The sequence below is a fragment of the Dicentrarchus labrax genome, unplaced genomic scaffold, assembly GCF_905237075.1.
Source record: "Dicentrarchus labrax unplaced genomic scaffold, dlabrax2021, whole genome shotgun sequence".
In the NCBI taxonomy this organism is placed as follows: domain Eukaryota; kingdom Metazoa; phylum Chordata; class Actinopteri; family Moronidae; genus Dicentrarchus; species Dicentrarchus labrax.
In genome coordinates this window covers 11,999,463-12,020,302 of record NW_026136716.1, presented here as the reverse complement: position 1 = coordinate 12,020,302, position 20,840 = coordinate 11,999,463, and the positions used below count along the sequence as shown (strand labels likewise).

General features: G+C 41.4%; 1 protein-coding gene across 3 annotated transcripts in view; it reads right to left on the bottom strand.

Moving 5' to 3' along the window:
- Positions 1-1,021: 1,021 nt before the first annotated feature.
- The window catches only part of LOC127378686 (interleukin-1 receptor accessory protein-like 1), a 287,082-nt gene continuing 267,263 nt past the window's right edge, over positions 1,022-20,840 (bottom strand). For 2 of the 3 annotated variants that reach the window (XM_051427826.1, XM_051427825.1), the window contains 4 exons: positions 18,929-19,075; positions 11,175-11,345; positions 8,181-8,225; positions 1,022-4,708 (listed from right to left, as the gene is read on the bottom strand). In XM_051427826.1, coding sequence (XP_051283786.1) covers positions 3,981-4,708; positions 8,181-8,225; positions 11,175-11,345; positions 18,929-19,075 — 1,091 coding nt within the window. In that variant the 3' untranslated portion in view covers positions 1,022-3,980. The remainder of the gene's footprint in view (positions 4,709-8,180; positions 8,226-11,174; positions 11,346-18,928; positions 19,076-20,840) is intronic. The other variant, XM_051427827.1, reaches the window with a different exon arrangement.

The window sequence follows — 20,840 nt, the reverse complement described above, 5'->3', positions numbered from 1 at the left end:
ACTCATCAATGACATTTACAGGCTGAAGTGCTTCATTTCGATGAAAACCAAACATCTGTTCTCTTTAAAGCTGCGTTTGCTTTACACATTTCAAGAATAGATAGGGAGGGATATTCTGACCAACTTCTCATCAAGAAGAGCATATTGAGGCTAATTAAGACTGTCTTGCAGTATTTTAAGATTCTTCCCCATGTCCCTTTGTTTTTCTTTGCTCTCCAATGCTGTTACTTTGATCACGGCAAAGTAAGTAAATGGCTACACTAAAGGCAGAGCACTGAGGCAGAGGGGAAGAAAGATTGTTTATCTGCCTCCAAGAACGCTAGAAGATGAAGGATCCTTTTTTCTTAGAGATATTAGATGTGACATTTTAAGTGAGCAAACTTGCCTGTAGTTTTCACTGGACTAAGTCTCTACATCTTCACTTGTATTCCAGACACATGTTCACCTGATCCAGTATGCAACTTATACAAGTTTGATGTAGAAACCTGAAGCCACCAGTGCACATACACGGAGAATGGACTTACACAATATTGTTCCAGCACACTGTTTGTACATGTGTCTTAATTATGTTTGGAGGCGAACTTTACCATATAAAATGAGGGCTCTATCTTTTAAACAATAAATCCATTTCCAGTTCTGGGAGTCTGTCTGTACCAGCTGTTCCTGTGATCGCAGCCAAAAGCGCACTAAGGTCAGACAACAATCCGGACACGAGGATTTTTTCAAGTGTTTCTCAATGCATTGACTCTCCTGATTTAGTCTTCTCTATTCCAAAATGAGGCCGGGCTGATTCAGTCTCTGAGGGGAATAAGGAGACGTATTGATTGTTGTTTCAAGGTTTTTACGGGAGACAGAAGAGTTATGGCGGTTGGGGCCCGCATCGGCTCCACGCCAGGAAACAGGATCCGGGCATCGTCAGCAATCTATGCCACTGCTCCATAAACAAAGTGATCCGGGTGGCGTTTTTCTGCAAACAAATACAGCGCTCTCACTGTCCACACACACACACACACACCGGGACTGTGGAATCACATTACCGTAAATGTGGTTTTATTAATAATAACAGTATCTCTTTTAATGAACATTGCAGATACATAATAGAAAATAAATCAGAAACAGGAGAGACGAGGTCTCAAGAGTCGTGAAAGTGCCTGGAATAATTCTGTGCTATATATTGTCATTGTTATTCATCCTCATCTTCATCATCATCAAAGCCAAGTCGCCAGAAATGTTCAATTCATCGTGAAACAAAAATGTGTATCGCCCCACTTAGAAAATGCAAACATTTGCATTCACACAACCTCCCAAAGCAGGAGCGCCGTCGCCAAACTCCTGTCAAAATCTCATCGATTCCATGTGTTTACCTCCGGTCGGGATTAGTATTTCTACTTTGAGAGGCCTTGTGAATAATGACCATTGGTTTCATGAATATGGCTCGATTGTCTTCATCTTAATCACTTTATTGTCTTGATTATATTTACACAACTTCACGTCATAGAGCACGACAAACTCCTCTGTTCAGAAACGGTGCTCTTGAACGTAATCCATAATCTTACTTTTCATGGGGGGGGGGGGTCTGATTGAAGGTGGACAAAAACAGGCCTGGCTGTAATAATCTAATGGTTGATTGAAAGATCTCCTGAAGCATGAAGAGGGATGATCCTCTTTGAAATGTCAGGCCTGTTCTAAAATATTCAGTAAAATCAAAATCAAAAAAGCAATAACTGAAGATTGCAAGAAGATAAGGGGGAGGGAAAAAAACACAATTCTTCATTTATTGTTTACAAGTTCCTCACTTTGCATATTTTATGGCACTAAATGAAACATCTCTACGTTATGAGATGCTGCAGGTATTTTTTAGTATGAGGTTAGTTTCTTGAAAAACAAATATTATGGCACAGCTGCAGGAGGAGTGAGCACACAGGCCGCCTTCACAGGTCTCAGTGGAAATGTGAGAATAGCTCTTGTTTCGTATGATTTGATGAAATCATACCGACCGCAATGGAAGCTTCCCCTCAGAGGAACAAAAAAAAAAAGAGACTGTTTTGTGAATGGAGAATGGTTCACTGTAGCTTGCTTTGGTCTAACTCGCTCTAAGTAGCATCTCTATTGTATAGTTCCATATACTTTTATTTTTAAACACTTTCTTGTCACTCTTGAGCATTAATTACATCTTATTTTGAAGGGTTTCATTCTAAAAGGCTTTGAGGAGACACCCTATGATGATTACTGGTAAGTAGCTCAAAAATATAAATGATTACATCCTCTAAAAATGTTACTTTTTTAAACATGAATAACTAAACATTAATAACATTTCAAGTTCATCATGAAGTCAGCAACCGTTTTAAGGTGTTTCAGACGTTTGCAGACTCTTTTTGGAATGAAACTCTTCATCATCATAGTCAATGTATTCCCACATCTCGCAGCAGTGCTGACTCAAAGTGCTCAGAACCGAGATGTGAAAGCCCTATTTTATAGAGCGTAACTCAACTGACAAATCACTTCCATTGACAAGCCGGATGGCAAAGAAATAACAGAGCTGTCATTTAAGAGGAAATGAATAACAGAGATAATGGTTTAGCCCTGGACAGCCTTGTTTGGTCCTACGGAGGAAACCAGGTACAGTAAATGCTTCAGGTGACACTGGATGTCAAGGCTCCTCCATCTGTGCTGACATCATCGATAGTGTAGCTCCGTCCTTGTTAAATCAACCGCGAATCGCTGCGATGGCTGTTAAATCAACGAACATAAAAAGCCCGCTGAGTTGCAATCAGTAGTGGTGCGTTTGAAATGTCAAAACTGCTTCTTTTTTTTTAATGATGAAAACACAAAAAACTTTTTTTTTTTCTCTTGCAATATAAGGGTAAGACATTTAGTGAACGACCTATCGATTTTCGTGAGCTGTGCAGTTCCACATAACAAAACATTGTTTTTTTTTTATTATGTTTCCCAAATTCCTTCTGACAGAAACTTTATAGGTATAACTTCTCTAAGCAAATATCCCTCAGTTACAAAAATAGACTTTTCTTTTTTCATAAAATAATACACATAATTAATTTTCGGTGATATATTCATCTGTTAAGGTAAAGAGCAAGGCTGTTTTTTTAAAAGTAAATGTTATCGTGAGAGAAACAGAGAGATGTGAAGCCTAGCACCATATTCTTCATATCCCCCTTCACAGATATGACTTTTCTGAAAGCGTTGGAATATGATCGATTTTGAAAACCCATCTTCTCTCCGCTCTCTGGACTCCATATTTTGCATATTCTGGTTGAGTCCAGAGTCCAGTTCTCAACCCTTACGGCAGCCAGCTGAAACCCTTGGAAATCCAAACCAATTCGTTCTCATCTCCCGAAAGGCTGCGACTTGACTCCCACCCACCCCCCGAAAAAACCCCAAAGCTTTATAAACTACACCAGCCAACAAATTAAGATAAAGGTAACAACGGTTTATCCAAAACATCTCACAGGCCATTGCTTCACTTTTAAACAAAAGAAATTAAAAAACGAGTCCCAACTGATGTTAAAACATAAACAAGAAACAAGTCCCAAACACTGATGCTACAAAGAATTAGAAAAACGTATGTACAGGACCCTGTATTCCTTGACTCTCTGGGTAAATGATCATAGGTGTTGGCTTGTGTTACGTGAGTGTTTATACAGGCATACAAAAAAGTTCTCCTTGCTTCTTTTTTGTTGTTCAGTTTTAATAAAAGCTCTTATTGGACCAAAAACAAAAAAAAAAAAAAAAGAAAAAATCTGCCACCACCTCCATCACCAATGCGTCCAGTGTGTCTGACGCCCCGTCCTCCCTCCCCTCCCCCTGGTGTTTCCTGGTGCAAATTCAACAGCAGCAAGTAGCTTAGTGCCAATCAGGTCCATCTGGCTCCGGTGCATTCAGGGTCCAAGTGCCAGTGGTGAGTCCTCCCTGTGACGGACATCTTATAGATCCACAGTCTATCCTGCCTGGCGCCGTCTCTGTCACCAGATGACACTGGATATACTGGTCTCTCTGGGCAGAAGCGGCAGCATGGCGTTGTTGCCGTGGGCCTCCTCCAGGCTCTGCTGGCGCGGCGACTTGGACTGCGGCCGCTGTCCGTTGATGAGCGTCATGGGGATGTTGCAGTAAGTGTGCTGGTTGCCTAGAGAGGAGAGTGGTGGGAGCGTGCCGCCGGGCGGCAGGTCGTAGTCGTAGCTACGGTAATAGTGTTTCTGCCTCATCTGGGTGTGGCAAGAGTTGTGGAAGGTTGAGCGCAAGTCCGGGTGTGCCGTCGCCATGGCGGTGGAGGTGGCTGCCGCCATGGAGATGGCCGAGACGGTCTGGAGTTCGCTGAAGGGGCCCTGCTCGCTGACGTCCAGCACCTGCTCGTGGGAGATGCTCAGGGGCTCCATGCGCTTGAAGGGCATCTCGTAGAGCAGCTGCTTCCAGAACTTGGAGTTGAGCTTGTTGCTGGATGGCCCGCGCCACTTGATGACCGTCAGCATCTTGATGGTGTGTTTGAGGGCCTCCACTTCCTGGTAGTTCATGATGCCGCGCAGCTCAGCGCACTCGATCAGGATGACCTTGATCTCGCCGGTCACCAGCATGTTGCGCAGCCTCGTCTCCAGCTCAAAGATGCTCCACCCCCTCCGCACGACATAGCTGGGCGTCATCACGATGATGAGGCGCTTGCTCTGGTCCACACAGCGCGCTACGTCCTCGATGTAGGCTGGATACACAGAGATAGATGGATAACGTTGTATAAATACAGCAGTACAAATGAAAAGCATATCACTGTCTGTATGACTTATCTCTGCTGGCTTGTATTTATTTACTGGATAACTTTAAGTGTACATGAAAGTACACCGAGCTAACGGAGGATGGGAATACGATGAAACGTATCACAGCAGCTGTTTGAAGAAGTCTCTTGGCCTCATAGTGACTGCTCACCAAACTACTCCCTTTTATCAAAGTTTCAGAAAACCAAATCTAATTAACGTTAAGATGGAAAAGTGTGATTTTTAAAAAAAGATTTAAGAGTGAAGTTGTTTAAATTAATCTGGAGAACTCTAAACTACATTAATTTATTTATTCCACAGTCTGACAGGAGGATACTGATACATAAAATGAAGATCAAGTAGTTTGTTATTATGTATTCTAACTTATTCTAACTTAAGTAAACATCTAAAGCCTCTGCAGCAGTTTTGTACAGAGTTATAGACAAAAACAAGAGGAAGGGGATCACATGGTTTTACTATAAGATGACAACATAAAACACTCAAAGCCGACAAGATACCTGTGTGAGCCTAACTTAGATAAAATGAGTCTGAGTTTACAGTAAATACAGAACTGTGTTCACCTCCCTAATGAGCAGCTCAGCTACTTGTGTAACAATGATTGTGATTCAGTGTTTCCCCAGCACTGTCCTGGGTGTCAAGAGGAGGAGGTGGGGGGAGAGTGTGTGTGTTTAAGTGTGTGTGTGTGTGTGTGTGTGCAGCTAATGCCTGCTTTTAGCCTTTCTTGGCGGAGACAAAGACAGAGTGGCTCCTCAACAGCAGCTAGACGGGATTAACTGGGCTTCAATTCGCAATCAAAGCTTATGACCCTCTTGTGTGAGTGTGTGTGAAGAAAAATTGTGTTTCTGTTTTCCTTCCTCCCTCTCTCTTTAAGTCAGGAGACGGCGAGTGTGTGTGTGTGAATAATATCTCGCAGGTCTTGAAGCAGACAAATGCCACGTCTCCTCTCTGTCCTCTCCTCCATATCTCTGAGAATGAACTCCCGTCTTTCATGTTGCGCTCTGCCCGAGGCGTCGCGATGAGAGGGGCCTGATTAGAGTAAACTTGGATTTGAAGTCGCCCTTTGCTTCAACATGACAAGTCAATCTCTTTGCTGTTTGGTAATCGGTCCTCATGCAGTGATTCGGCCCAGCGCGTCCCCGGAGCTACAACTCCCCTGTAGGCTTGGAGCCTGTTCAGTTTGGGTCAAAGCAATCAGGCAAAAACAAGTTTTTGTTTTTATCTCATCGTGAATAAAACAAATGGGAAAGAATAAATGGATACTATATAATTAGCTAATGAGTCGTAGTTTCATTTTATGTTTTGAATTGATTAAAGTGAGAGTAAATCTGCCCTCTTGGGGTGCTGTCTGGTAACACTTTATAGCTTTATAGATTAAATTCCTCCTTTCAGAGACCTCACAAGCTTTACAATCAAAGTGTTGCAAGTGTAATAATTGATTCCTGTCTACATAAAAACAAAATCAACGCTAAATTACACGAGGCAGAAAACCACTTTTGCCCCTGCTCTCTATAGTTTCTCTCAAATTTGTTAAATGGGAAAAGCCCATTGTGGCAACTGATGACATGGACTGCCAGAAATTCAAACTTCTGACGAAATAAATTTAATAGAATTCTAGTTGACATTGCTCAGAGCTCCTTCTTCTCTCCAGTGTACTTTGAAGTATTTTTTTCTGCATTATATACCAGCAAAAAACTGTTTTTATATCAGCGCATTTGAGATAACATATACGTTGATACTGATAAGATATGTCTGCATAAGGCCAAAGTTGATACTGATATATCAGCCAACCAATATATCGTTCTGGCTCTAATTAACATTATTTTGGTATTCAGTATATCATCTAACAAGTAATTTGAAATGTAAAGTTGCATTTAGTTCCCTGCATTAAGTAGCTAGAATGGCATCTATAGTCAGTCAGTGAAAACTTTTTCCAGCCATCTTTCCTCCATATTTTATTTCTGGTTTTCACCAGTAACCCATTGACTTGCAATGAGGATGTAATTTAACAGCTGGGAAAGCCTGACTTCCATCTTCCACGCAGCAGAAATCTGCTCAAATTGAGTTGCTGGCACCAGTAACTCCAGTTTTGTTCCAGCAAAGAACAGCCACAGAGGAAGATTAGAGGTTGTGACATTTCACTTACAACTCTCCTGAGCCACTACACAACAGACTAAAAGATCACAATGAAATTCATCTGAAATTCATCTCCTCCCTTCAGTTCAGCTCATGCCTCTGTTGTCCTGATTGTGCCTTGATGTGATTTTTATAGGTTGTGCTTACACCTGAATTTCAAACACGCAGGAGGCGTCATGATTCCAGGTGGAAAGAAGTGTCTGATGTCTGGTTGGTGGGATCATGTGTAGCTATGCTGCTTTACACTGGCACAGCGCAGCAGCTACAGAAGCAGTGAAGTTGAGAAAAAAGGGTTTTAAGTTTTCAGGCTTGACAGCAAACTGTTAACCTGAGAGGTTGTAATGCTTTCATTTAGTGTCTTTTCAGGTTGAGTCTTGTACCCCCAAATACTACCATAGAACCCATACAATACAGACACAGATATGGCACTCTGATAATCTACTCACAGAATCTGCAGTATGTGGTCTCTCAGCTTTCTTATGCATATTAACTAGTTTGTTTAAGAAAATCAACTTCAATATGTTTCTATATGTTTCATATTGTTGAAATCAATGTAATACTGTACATTCATTTACAATTTACAAGAATGTGATATAAAGATAGCCTTACCACACCAAATCACATGGAACTTTATAAGTGCCAGTTAGTGACGGCTATTGAGATCTGCAGAGCTAGCTACATTTAGCAGGAGTTTAGCTGTTGTTGTTTTTCTCCATGAACTGAATTAGTGCAATTATATAGTAAAACAGATGTCAGAAAGTCAGATACAGGTTATAACTCGATTTTGACCGAATATGCAGTTTCTATGTTTTTGCTTTTGTAGGGCAGTATAAAGTTTAGACAAAAAAAACAAAAACATTTTGAGTTATTTCTGGGATATATCTGTTTGATTCAGGTGCAGTAAACCCCACTTATCTAATTTCCTAATCAAACAAAAACAAACTGTATAACTTATCTTTAATTCAAGTTAATGCAAGTGAAAAATGAAACAAATTCTACTAAAACAGTTAATAATTTATGTTTTATGAAGTCTTTATAAGTTGTAAATAATGGCTTTATTAATGGAGTAAGCTGCCCAAGGCTTATTACTGAGCAGACTATTAGCTTATTAAGCACTAATACAGCCATTAGTAACAACTCATAAAGCCTTAAAAAGTACGACTTATTACAAATTGTTACCAAAACTACTTTCTACATGACTGATTTGGTCAGAAAATCAGTATCAGTGTGTGTTGACACGAGCGTTAAAAATCTGGGGAAAAAAAGTACCTCTAAGTAGTCTTGTGTCATCCTGGAAATGATCATTGGTGAAACCTAAACAGATATTTACATTCAAAGTATGATCAGAAGATTTGCAGAAAGGCATTTGAAAAAAAAATAACAGTTCTGTCAATGTGGGGACATGGCTCTGGCATAAACTGTGTTTCTGTAACTGGTGTTTCACTGGCGATTGTAAGGCGGTAATCGCGCTGACCAGTTTATTCCAGTTTAATATGGGACATGTAGCATAAAAAAGACAAGGAAAAGCCTTTCATTTTAGGTGGCAGGAGTTCAGCCAGGTTGTACTTCGGCTGCTTTATGTTAATAAAGACTGAATGTACATTAGACACCTATCAGAGTGGTGAGATGTTTAAAATAATCCAGCATGCTGTGGAATAACACTTATCAGCAGCTCAGGAGAAGGATTGTTGGCACATACTGAAACCCCAAATGGCCAAACTGTGTTTATCTATGGCAGTGGATTATGCTTTATTATATCGACAGTTGAGATGCTAATACATTCCCAATGGGAACTAAATGTTCATACATAGGCACAATAAGCCAGCGAGCTGGAATTGCTGCAGACGCACTTCAGATTCCTCTCAATCCTTGCATTTTTATGCCATTTTTCCCATATTACAACAGTCCCCCTGCATCGAGCACATAATCACAGCAAGGGATTCAGTTTATAACCTTGGCACAATGCCACTCAAGAGGAACATAATTAGTAATGGCGGCATGTGCGCGAAGACAGGCAGATGCAAGTATTCAAATGGAGGCTAATAACATAATGATATTATCAAACTCATCGTTGTGATGATGGGTTAATCAAAAGATAAGCACGGGGCATGTGAGAGACGCTCCATTAGAAATATACTGTTGCAGAACATGCATTAATATCCATGCATAAAGAGCTTTTTGATTGTACAGCTGACAGCATCACACAGCAGCATGCAGAGGTACAGTATGTATGGAGCTGGATCAGGAACATGAACTGTAATAATAGGGTTGGCTCGTTCTGCTAATTATACTGCATATGTAATATGGGATATTATACCTCCCACAAGCTTTACATAGTGTATATAATGCATTTTAAATACTTGGGCACATGAATAACCAACTAATAAGTCCAGACCCTGATTGAGTATTTTTACATAATTATGTAAAGGTTTTCATAATTCCTCGTTTATGGCTGCAGAGACTGAACTCAAATGTTGTCACAGACCATAGGTATATTATTGCCTCATTATTACTAATGTATCAAGAGCAGGAAGCATTTTAATGATGCATCTAGTTTTGTTATATACTTGTGGGTAGTTTAGTACATAACAATGTACCATATTTTATAAGACGATTAAATGTTGTGTATGAATAACCTCAACGTGCAAGGTAACTTGTGACTATAACTGTCAAATACATGTTGTTAAAGTAAGTGCAATATTCCCGCTAGTGCAGTACTTGACTAAATGTACTTAGTGACTTTACACCACACAGGCAAATTCTAATTACCGGTAAGTTATTTTTCCGTCAGGTATGATTTATCTATTTATCTATTCACATGTACGGGCTAAAAACTGTACTGTAATTATAAAATAGTGTTCCATTACTATTATCTTTTATCAGCACATTTCTCAGGTGAATTGAGCTTCTATTATGTTGTCTCTCACTTTTGTCAGATGATTATAACAGATTAGTTCGCAACATTTCATTTTCTATGTCTGTTGGATTCATGATCAGTTGCTCTTCAACCCTGTTTCTTAATATGCGGCCTCCCTGTACGGCATGAGCACTACTACAGGGAGGAACTATTAACACAAAGCCAAACTAAACTTCAGGGGTTCTTCAGAGGTGCTGCTAAGAACACTGGGATACTTTGAAGAGCCAAAAAGATGTTTGGAGGTACTTCTAGCAGTGATTCCTCATCGATCACCCGTCATGTTCCTCATGTGTTCATTTGAACTGTATTTTATTAATCATATAACAGTGGATGTTGTTACAATATTTTTTAATACAGTTGAAATGCCATTTGTTCTACTGCCACTTGTAGTGGTAGAGGTTGGACATTTCAACCATTTGTTCATTACCTTTCTCTAACTTCTGACATTAATCTATTGCTTTTAGCTAATTGTTTCAATTGTGTATCTATGTCAATCATTTATCCGCTCCTTTTTTGGTGACTATTCAAACTGCTTCTTTTTAGCTAGCTATTTGACCTATTTATCCAGGGTTAGGTTAGTTACTGTGTCAGCTCCTCTGCTGCCTTGCTAACAAGTCTACACTCACTCACTCAGCTGGCAACTACAGAAGTACCAACACAGAGAAAAAACCTGCACACTGCTATCTTGTCCCCAGGCTTCACCTGAGAGAGACCATTTGTGATTGAAAACATGTACATGCAGAATCAAAGAAGTAGGAGCAAGATAGCAGCGTGCCGGTGCTTTTTTTTGCTTCATTTGTGCAGCCTATTGTTACCCAGCACCTGGAAACTGCTTTAAGAATGGCAACACTGGAAGGATGTGCTAACTGTTGAGAACTGTCTTAGGTGTCTTTTCTCATGCTGTGATGTATGCGTTGCCATGTGCCATATTTGCAACTTTGCCCCCTTTAAAATACAGTATATTGCTAACAAGCAGGTAAATATGAGTGGAGTCTGTTATCAGCAGTTGTATTAAACTACTGAAATGAAAGAAATAATCTAAAATTATATCTTTCTACATTTATTTCCTATTATTTTCCTATTTTTCTGCAAAAATATAAACTAAAGAACCCCTAAATGCCACCTTCTAGTAAACTGATCCACGTGGTTAGAAAAAGCTCAGTTCATAATGATCAGATTAAATCAATGATGGTCTTACAGGTCTAGTTATGCCACAACACAGATGCATAACAGAAAACCACAAACAAGGCATGTCACCACTGCACTGACAACACGAGCAGCACGAGCAACACCAAGCGACAAAACATTCGACACAACGTGACATCGCCGTGAGAGAGAGAGCTTACTTCCTGTGGGGATCAAGTCCCTGTCTGGAATGAAGAGTTTATACCCATAATGCTTCTCCAGCACGTCGGGGAGGATCTCCAGGGCAAAACGCTCCTCCTCTCGGGTCTCCTGGCTCCATTGGTCCGGGTCCACTTTGGTGTAGGACAGGTAAGCGTCGTAGTCCTTGTTATCTGCGGGGGGGGGGGCAGACACGGAGATGGGTGAATATCATAGCTCCCGTTATCGACCAGGCAGACCAGCCAGACTTAATCGTCCTCAGATCCTTCAAACCGTTTCATTTACTTTTATAACCCCTGCTATCAAGCAGGTGCAGAGAGAGAAAATAAAGCCTGGGTCTCATCAACTGAATAAAAGAAAGCCTGTTCCCTTGAATACTTGCAACACTTCATGTATGGGCATGAAAAAGCTCCCAAAACCACTTTGCTTCAATTAAATGTGTATATGCTTTATGATTTGAACATAATGTTTCCTGCTTTGCTCAGCAAAGTTATGCACTGAGATACCCCAGATGCTCACAATCTATTTTCATACCAGTGCACAGAGAGCTATTCATTCACTGGGAGACTTCATTGAAACAGGACGCCTCCATTACACTGACCTCTGGGCACCTCTGCCCATCTGAGTGCTTTTCATTACAGCTCCGTCCCCACTGACGAATAATGTTACCTTGATAGCTACTTTGCCCACTGCAGGCAAAACAAATTAGACTCCAGCCTGAGCTAAATGCCCAACACTGCCTGCTAGGCCGAAAGCATGGCATGGCTCCATCACCCACATGAAAGCTCTGATTGATGACGGATTTGAAAGGACTGAGCGGAGGGACGGAAAGTGAGAAGTGAGGGAAGATTTAAGAATGTTTCTTGTTAAACTGGAGGACTTCAGTACAATGGAACATGAAGGTGGAAATGATACGTGGAAGTGAGATATGGCCAGAGCTTCCGACTACTACAAGGAGGAGATAAAATCTTCTGGCACAGTAACAACTGTACTCAAAAGCTCACTGAACAACCAAACCACTTCATCCACTAGAACTTGGAAAACGCAGACTTCCACTAAGGTGTTTAGGTAAAGTCTGAGGTGGCTGTTGTGTTCTGTTGTATGTTTAGTCATGGCACACCATTCATAACGATGGTTGCAAGCATCTGCAATGGATTCAGTTAATTATGCTATGGTGTTACAATTGAATACAGTTACAATTAGAGTGATCCTTGATTTCACTTAAGGGGCCAGTGTGTAGGATTTTGTGGGATCTAGCGGTGAGACTGCAACCAACTGAAACCACTCACCTCAAGTGAAGTGGAAACTACGGTGGCCATCAAACAAAAAAAAAACGTGAAAGGCTCTATCTAAAGTCAGTGTTAGTCCATTGTTGGTTGCTGCAGAAACATGTTACTGAATCCAGCCCAGCACAATGGAGGATCGTTGAAAAGGGCTCAAATGTGAATTTTCTGTGTTTTGAGAAGGTCAAATTAAATTCCAGTGAAATCCATTGCATTAGGGTGGAGGCAGAATGTTTTCAAGGGGGATAACTCATATCGTCTGCGCATTAAGCTGAAACTCTCTGCGAGTCAGACGCCAGTTATTCAATTATTCAGCCGCAAAACAGATACAATGTATGTCATATTGGAGGATTCAAACAGGGTTATAGAATGGAATTTAGATATAGTTCCCTTTATACTGCTTTTAAAAAACAAAATACAAATTGATTAATGAGTCATACAAATAAAAAAAAAAACTAATTTGTATGATGAAGTGCTGAGCAGTAGGTCGTTTTCTGTGCAGCGCTGTGCAGAGTTGTCTCCATGTCGGGAGATGCACTCATGGGTGTATAGCGTGAACAGGAGGGGGCTGAGCACACAGCCCTGAGGGGCTCCAGTGTTGAGCAATAGAGTCGAGGAGGTGTGACCACCAATCCGAACTGTCTGGGGTTTCCTGGAAGTCCAACACCCAGTGGCAATGTGTGATACTCACATACAGTGCTGAGTTAACCAGTCAGTTTCATGGAGGAGATTCTGTTGAATGCTGAGATGAAATCAGCAAACAACAGGTTTTGGGGTAATATTCATCTGAAACTAAAATATTAGATTCTATGTGTTTCTTTATTCACTAAAACCATCTCATATCTGTGCCACAAAGGGTGGGAAAAATCTGAATTGGGACACTGCAGTGTGAACGCAGCCTTTGAGCTAAACTCATTAGAGACATGAGCAGGGTTTGGATCTTTGAGTTCCTGCCTTCATTATGACTCTGCTCCCTTTGCTTTATAGTGGCCACCTGCAGTGCAAGAGCCGTGAGGTGGTGTTCAACCCGTACAAGACGCCGGAGCAGAAAAGAGCTGAGGATGAGAGTGTCGGGTCAAGACAAGCAGAAAAGCAGATGGGTTTGAGAGGAGGGATTTTGGGATCAATTCTCAATACAGAATCCTACTTTTGAAGCTTTTAATATCCTCTCCATTTTACACTGCTGCCTCTCTCGGGGCTATGAGACTGTCAACAAGATTCACTCACTTCCCGGTGGGTAATCTTGATATTTGGCAAGTGCTCACCACTCTTACACGACACCATGTAATTAATCGAACTCATTTTATAACGTGCAATTCATTTTACAACATCAGGGACATGTAAAAATAATTGAAATGTAACCTCATAATCACTTAGTATAACTAACTCTGAGGCTTATATTCTACTTCACGTTGACATAAATCTCCCTCTCTGTTTTTCTCTGCTAGCTTTTAAATGAAAGCTGTGTAGGCAGATCAAGGGCTATTTCAGTGGAGCTGATTCACTCGTCTGTAGTGAGAAAAGAGAGAGAAGGGAGAGGAAGAGGGTGAATCTCGAAGGCGGAATGACCCTCCTCCCTCCTCTCGCATCTTGAGGAGTCACTCCTTACAGGAGACTGCTGAGGTATATCTGAGGGTGCAACACACCTCCGAAACAGCATCCAGCACTCCTCCGTCCCACACAGCAACTGCAGCTTGACTGGCACTCACTGTACTTGAAGGGAAGGGGGGGGGTGGGGGGCTGCATGTGCAGAGAGCCCACAGTTAGATTGTGAACTCTTGAACTTGCGGTGGAGAGCGCCAAGAGAGTTGGAGGCGTAATCTCTGGGATATCTCTGGGCTCCATTACATTTAATGGAGAGTAGATTGGAGGTAACACACATACTTAACTCTGAAGCTACAAAAGCAAAGCACATGGGGTGGACTGCTAATGAGGAGCTGAGCACTTTGTTTTTTAAACATACAATTTTGTTTTCCATAATTTAATTTTGCCAGAGGAGTATGGCTTTGCATCAGACTGTAGAAAGCAGACTGCCTTCGAGAAACAATGATTGAATTTTGTTTAAAAATGTAGTTTGGTCCTTGGTGCTCTTCTTGCTTATTGAAATATCATAGTTCACGTTGTATTAGAAACATAACCAGTATAACACAACACAACTACAGCTACCAAAATGACCATAACACCTCTTAGGAACTTCATGAAGGTTGAATTACACTGCATTAGCTTGGTGTAACTAATTAACTTCCAACTGTATATAAGGCTATTATTTACATTATCAATTAATTCTTTAGTAAATAGACTGTAAGAAAAAAGTAAAGTATTGCTTTGCAATTCCTGGTTTTTGTTTTCTGAATCATTTCCAAGAGGTGAAAGAACTTTATGTAATTTGGTACTAACTGTAGAGAAAACAGTGCTCCATAATAATAATGCTAACTGCTCCTCAACAAATATAGAAAGTTTCCAACTTGAAATAAATGATTCATGTTTTTTCTTGTTTAAAAGGAGCTTTTTTTCCAAGGAAATTAGAATTTCCAAAGGCTCATCATCTTGAGTCCAAGGTAACTCCTTCAAATGTTTTGTTTTGTCCGACCAACATTTCAAAATAAAAGTATTTAAATACAGTATTATCAGACAAGAGCAGCAAATCCTCATATTTGATAAGCTGGAAGCAATGAACGATTGGCATTTATGTTTGATAAATGACCTGAACGCCTTAAAGATCAATAAATTAACTGACTAATTTCAGCATTATGTATTTTCATATTCTGAAAATAATGTGTGATGATCAATGTTTCGCCCACACATGAGCTATTTAGTGCATTCTTTCTTTTATTATATCTGACAATATCGCTTTGGAAACAGAGGACACCACTTGACCTTCTGATTACAAATGAGTTGTTTGGTGATGCTTACCTCTGCATCTTAAATATGCAAATTAAACGGGATGCATTACAGTTGCTGCGAGCGGGAGATGTGAAAACCATTAATGCTTGGTATCGCCAAACTACACTGAACACAGACGGAGACTCACAATTCCGCACCACGCTGACAACACTGACATTCGTATTTATGGCAGAGTGTTGATGAGTTCCCACCTCCTTGACAAGCTCGCTCAGCTGTTGTCATCATGAAGCCTATTATTGATTCCACTGACACCCACACAATGTGACAACTGAGTGGTCTTTAACTAAATTGCGCCGCTGACAAATAGCTGACAGTCCCTCTTATTGTTACGTAAAGCTTACAATTTTACATCTGGCAGAAGAGGGAGGCAGGCGTTCAATTAGTTCTTTGAGTGGCCACAATGAAACACAAGCACTTTCTTGGCAGTGTGTTCAGATTTATATTGTGAGAAAAAAATCTGTGCATCCGAGACACTGGCTTAAGGGCTTTATTAATGAAAAGTGTGTGTGTGTGTGTGTGTGTGTGTGTGTGTGTGTGCAACTACATCTTACATGCAGCTACTTCTCCCTGTCAGTGCAGCGGTTACCATAGAGATGGGATCTCGGTTAACCACCTCCTGCCAGTGCTTAGCGACTGTTTCGACTCTGCTCAACTGGCAACCATTTCCAGCCTGGCTCCTATTTAATGCCTTATCCTTCTCCATTCACCTGCAGTGCAACGTCACTGGAAGTCAGAGATGACTTGCGAGGTGCAGGTGCGCACACAGAGGTGGCAGTGAAGTGATCTAATCGACCGCGGCGTGGAGGAAAGTATCAGGGGTCTCCTGAGAGCTTCGGAGGCAGCGTGCTGTGTCTTATTGAACCTGATCCCCTTCTACTGGAGAACAAATTGAAAATCTGTTTCTCTCTTCAAGCACTCACTCGGGTTGCACAATTAAAGGAGACAATTGCTGTTTGGCATTAAGTTCAAGGCCCGACATTTTTTTTTCCCTTCCCTTTTTCAACACAACTGCCTCTGGGCCATCCATTACGCCAAAGCTCCACTTTCCGGGGCCGGAAGCCCAACACAGCCAGAGGTAATGACTTTCAATGAAATGTCTGATGGAGCAGCCATCACAGTTAAGCAGAGTTGGGAGTGTATGAGGAGAGGAGCAGGGAATACTTTTTACCTTTTAACGCTCATAACTCTCTTGCTGTCTCTCTTTCCACTACGTACAGTCCCTCAGCCGCTCTGAACTAATCTCATTCCCCCTGAATTCACTGCTGCGCTGGTACTTGAGAGACTCATTACAGGGGAATCAAATTAAAACTTGCTCCTTGTCTCAGTTTGATGCATTCTCAAACCAAGACTCATCCACCAGGCCCAATCAGAGGTTTTTTTTTTCTTTTACTGTTGCTGATGGGGCCTCAGAGTTAATGTTTTTGTCTGGCACAGGGACAGTGTTGTGATTTGCTTTATAGAGAGTGTTCAGCAGAATATACTATCCCTTCACTCTTGCTCTTGTTCATGTGCAGTTTGCACACATAGAATCACAACCAAACCACGCTTAATTTAATGTTTTCCTCAGAATTCTGCTCAACTGTGAATTTTCAGTTTGATGGAGCATAGAGAACAACAATAAGAGCAACACTGGTGCAATAACTTCCCCTTTCAACAAAAACTACCATCACCACCTGGGCCGCGTTTTGACCAAAACTACCTCCTTATAATTCAACTGTTTATTGTTTACAATGATTACAATGGAGAATAAAATAATTGTCCATGTGAAAGCTTTGCAGAGTTGTAAAATTGTCTGGAAGCATTTTAAACTGCTGTGTGTCTGCTTTCAAATAGGACTTCCCTCCTCCTCGCCCTTTCACTGGCACCCGTGGAAAGATGCTCACAATAAATAAAAACTGGCAGCTTGTTTGGGTGCAATAAGCAGAGCCAAGGCATTTGTAAACAGGAAAGTCTGTCTCACTGTGTACAATGGCCTACTCCTTATTCACCTCCAACTCTACTGCAGTGTAAGCCAGATTTAACAAGCGATCACCAGAGCTGTGTGTCTTCTGCAAATGCCTGGTATTGACAGCAGTGTGGACAGTAACTGTACTGGCAGTGGTCTTGAGATTTTAAGGTGTTTTGAGGATATTGTCATCGGAAAAATGTCTCTACCATAACAGACATGCCCCAGTATGATGCTTTGAAGCTAATGCTGCTGATTCAAAGGCACTGACATCAAAACGTGACTCGAGTGTAGCTGCTCTGGAAATATACAGGCTGGATTAAATAATATAAACACCTCAGATAAAAGCACTTAAAGGTCCAGTGTGTAAATTAGGTAATTTAGGAGGATCTACTGGCAGAAATGGAATATAACATTCAAAGGAATGTTTTTATTTTAAGTGTATAATCCATCATGTTGAACCGTGTTTCTACAGTAGCCCAGAATAAACAAACCAAACACTGGCTTTAGAGAGGAAAGTATGTTTTTGCGAGTTTCGCTGCCACTGTAGTTGTCCCCTACACTTTCAAGACTGAGATGTATTCAGATGGTTGCAATCTTAACCACCAGATGCCACTGAATCCTACACACTGGTCCTTTAAACTGTCTAGTAACTGATTCAGAAGAATCACTGGTGCTGAGGTGTTTCATATTAGGTTGAATGCCAGTTAGCAAATAGCCCAAAGTAGATGCATCAGTCAAAACACAACATGACAGTGACATGTACTGTGCAAATAGGGGATCTTTGGGGCCTGACAAATACTGTTAACTAGAATGTGTTCACATCATTATGTCTGCCTGTGTTTTCACTGGTTATCCACTGGAATAAGAAAAATGCACAACAACCAAATACACCCTAAAATACAAAGCAAATCAGCAGCAGCTGCTGTATTCACTGTGTTTAAGTGATCAAGGCCGCGTTTTTCTTTTAAAGCTAAACTCGGCCACTTTGCCCGCTGGGGGCTCTGAAGCGCAGTGAGAGAGAACTGTTTGAAAACCTGAACTTCATTACCCAAAAGTCATGCATTGTGATGTCAGGAAACAGCACTCAGCATGAGCATTTTTACAAGGCTGGTTTGTGATTAGTTTTTATAAGGATGCAAATGTGACAAGAAAAGGATCCACATCAAAGACTGGAGAGTTGTTTGCTGCTGTTCAGGAGACAGCTTACAGAATATTTTGCATACAATTTTTTGATTTAGCTCTTCCAACGGGTTGAGAAGATTCCCTGAAATTGACAACAGAATTTTCTGAGTTAGGAACGATGGGAGGCTCTTTTCTGTGTCATTTCAACTGATAAAACAGGTGCATATTTACATAAAAATAGTGCCACATGCAGCTTTAAGATATGAAAAATAGCCCAGGTGCTTTCGGAGTAAAAATAAATATGCATGCGGAGCAGCACTGATACTGCTCAGGTTTGGGATTCGATTCCTCCTGGAGGAGAGAAAGGATGCTTTCACAGCAGTGGAAGGCACTTTAGAAATCCTCCACTAAACAGCAAACACTGTGGTATCACAGATTACAGAAGATTATTATATAACGGTGTAAAGTAAATTACGCCTTGCTCCTTATCTCATCTCACCTCCATCTATGTCCTCACTGCCAAAGTGGTTCCTGTAGAAGAGCATGAGCTCGATCCTGTAGCACTTGTACAGCGTCACAAGACAGATCAGCAGCAGCAGGATGGCTCCCAGACCTCCGGCCAGCTCCACTGTGTACATCAGCTCTGCTAATGTGGCAAACATAGGAGGGAGGGAGAGAAAAAAGGAGATTTTAGTCAAGTGAAACTATCTGAACAAAGAATATTTAAGATAACTTGCCTATCACACGAAGCATTTAGTGTGAAAAAGGCGTGAATAGTATGAAAGACGACCCCTTTTACTGTCACATTTATCATTTTAAATGCAGACAATTGATGCTGTGAGACTATATTTATTCTCAGATTCTACAAAAACTCAAGAGAGTTGCTCACTTACACATCCTCTCCATCTTATTTCTCAGCTCTTATGTACATTAAAGTCAGCCTGCATCCACAGGAGCCCGAACACCAGATCACACTTTGAGCAAAATCTGACTGCAGAACGTCAATACATGTGAAATAATGCATGATACAGTCATGATGGATGAGAAAAGTTGCACTAGCTATTGTTCAAAGATTCTATGCGGTGAATTGACTGTGCAGCACATCTGCACTTGCTTGAAAAAGGCTTAGGCCTATATGTTTCTCCTGCGGCTGTATTCATTCAGTCTATGATTGTATTTTTTTTGCTTTTCCTCTCCATTTTTTCACATTGCTCATATTCACACTGTGTTTGAATTGTATCCAGATGACACATAACTCCAACCGGAATAAAGGTACAACCACTTCTATACCTGTCACTTACTGCCTCCTGGCTTGATTGGATAATAAAAAAATCACATTGAGGCAACCAGTGCGACAATAGCATGTGACAGATCAGACTGCCACACTTATGAAGATCGGTTACATGCGTGTACGGCTGCAGAGAGGTGGGAGGCGAGGAAAAGCTCCTGGCTGTTAGTTGAACTGCCTGTTCGTCGACAGATCGAAGCGGTCCACTCTCCCCCGCCATCCGTCATCACTGTAGCCTGACGTGAGCTTGTGAAAAGCATCAGCGGGAGCTAAATTCAAGGAGCTGCCAGACTTCACTGTTGATATTTCAGTTTTACACAACAGATTATTCTAAATCGCGTTACTTGTGGTGTTTTAAGAAAGGTCCACAAGACAAAACTCTTCAGTGGAAGCCAAACTTGTAGTGTTATTGAGGAGGATGAAAGGTGATATTTTACACTACAGGACAATGGACTCAACCATTAAGCTCCATGGTCTAGTAACTTGCCTTGAAAACTAAGTCGTTTGCTTTGTCTTTTCATGATCTTGTCTCTTTTTCAAGGCTCTTTTTCTTTTTTACAGTGTTTTTTGTCGGATGTCACTCCATCTTTTGCAGTTCAACATTTCCTCTTGGCTACGCCTCACAAAATCTGGGTGGTCAGCCTTCATTGGCTGACTAATGGACAACAGTAAAAGGCTGGAATCGCCACAATGCTGCACACACACACAAACATGGACGGAGAGGACTCGCGCACATCGCCATCCATCACCGATGCACATTTAACCTCGTTGGAGTGCGCGTTGCCCATTCCACTGCAGCGGCCATCGGGCTGACAGCTCCCATGATGAAGGATGATGTTCTATAGAGCTAACGAGCGTGGCCCGCGCCGCTTCATCACGCCTGTCTGGGCGACGACCTTCAGGCAAACTTACGGACGGACATACGTGCACGTACGCAAGCGAAAGAGCAAACACACTCAGGGCAGAATGAACACAGGTTTCCCCCACTGAGCCTCTGACTTCTTCTTCTTGTCTCACTTTCTTTCCTCTCGGCCTAGGAATCATCCTGAATTAGTTCACTTCTCTGAGAGAGGTGTTGCGGCTAACAAGCACTGCAACTCCACTTCTCCCTCACTGTCCTCTC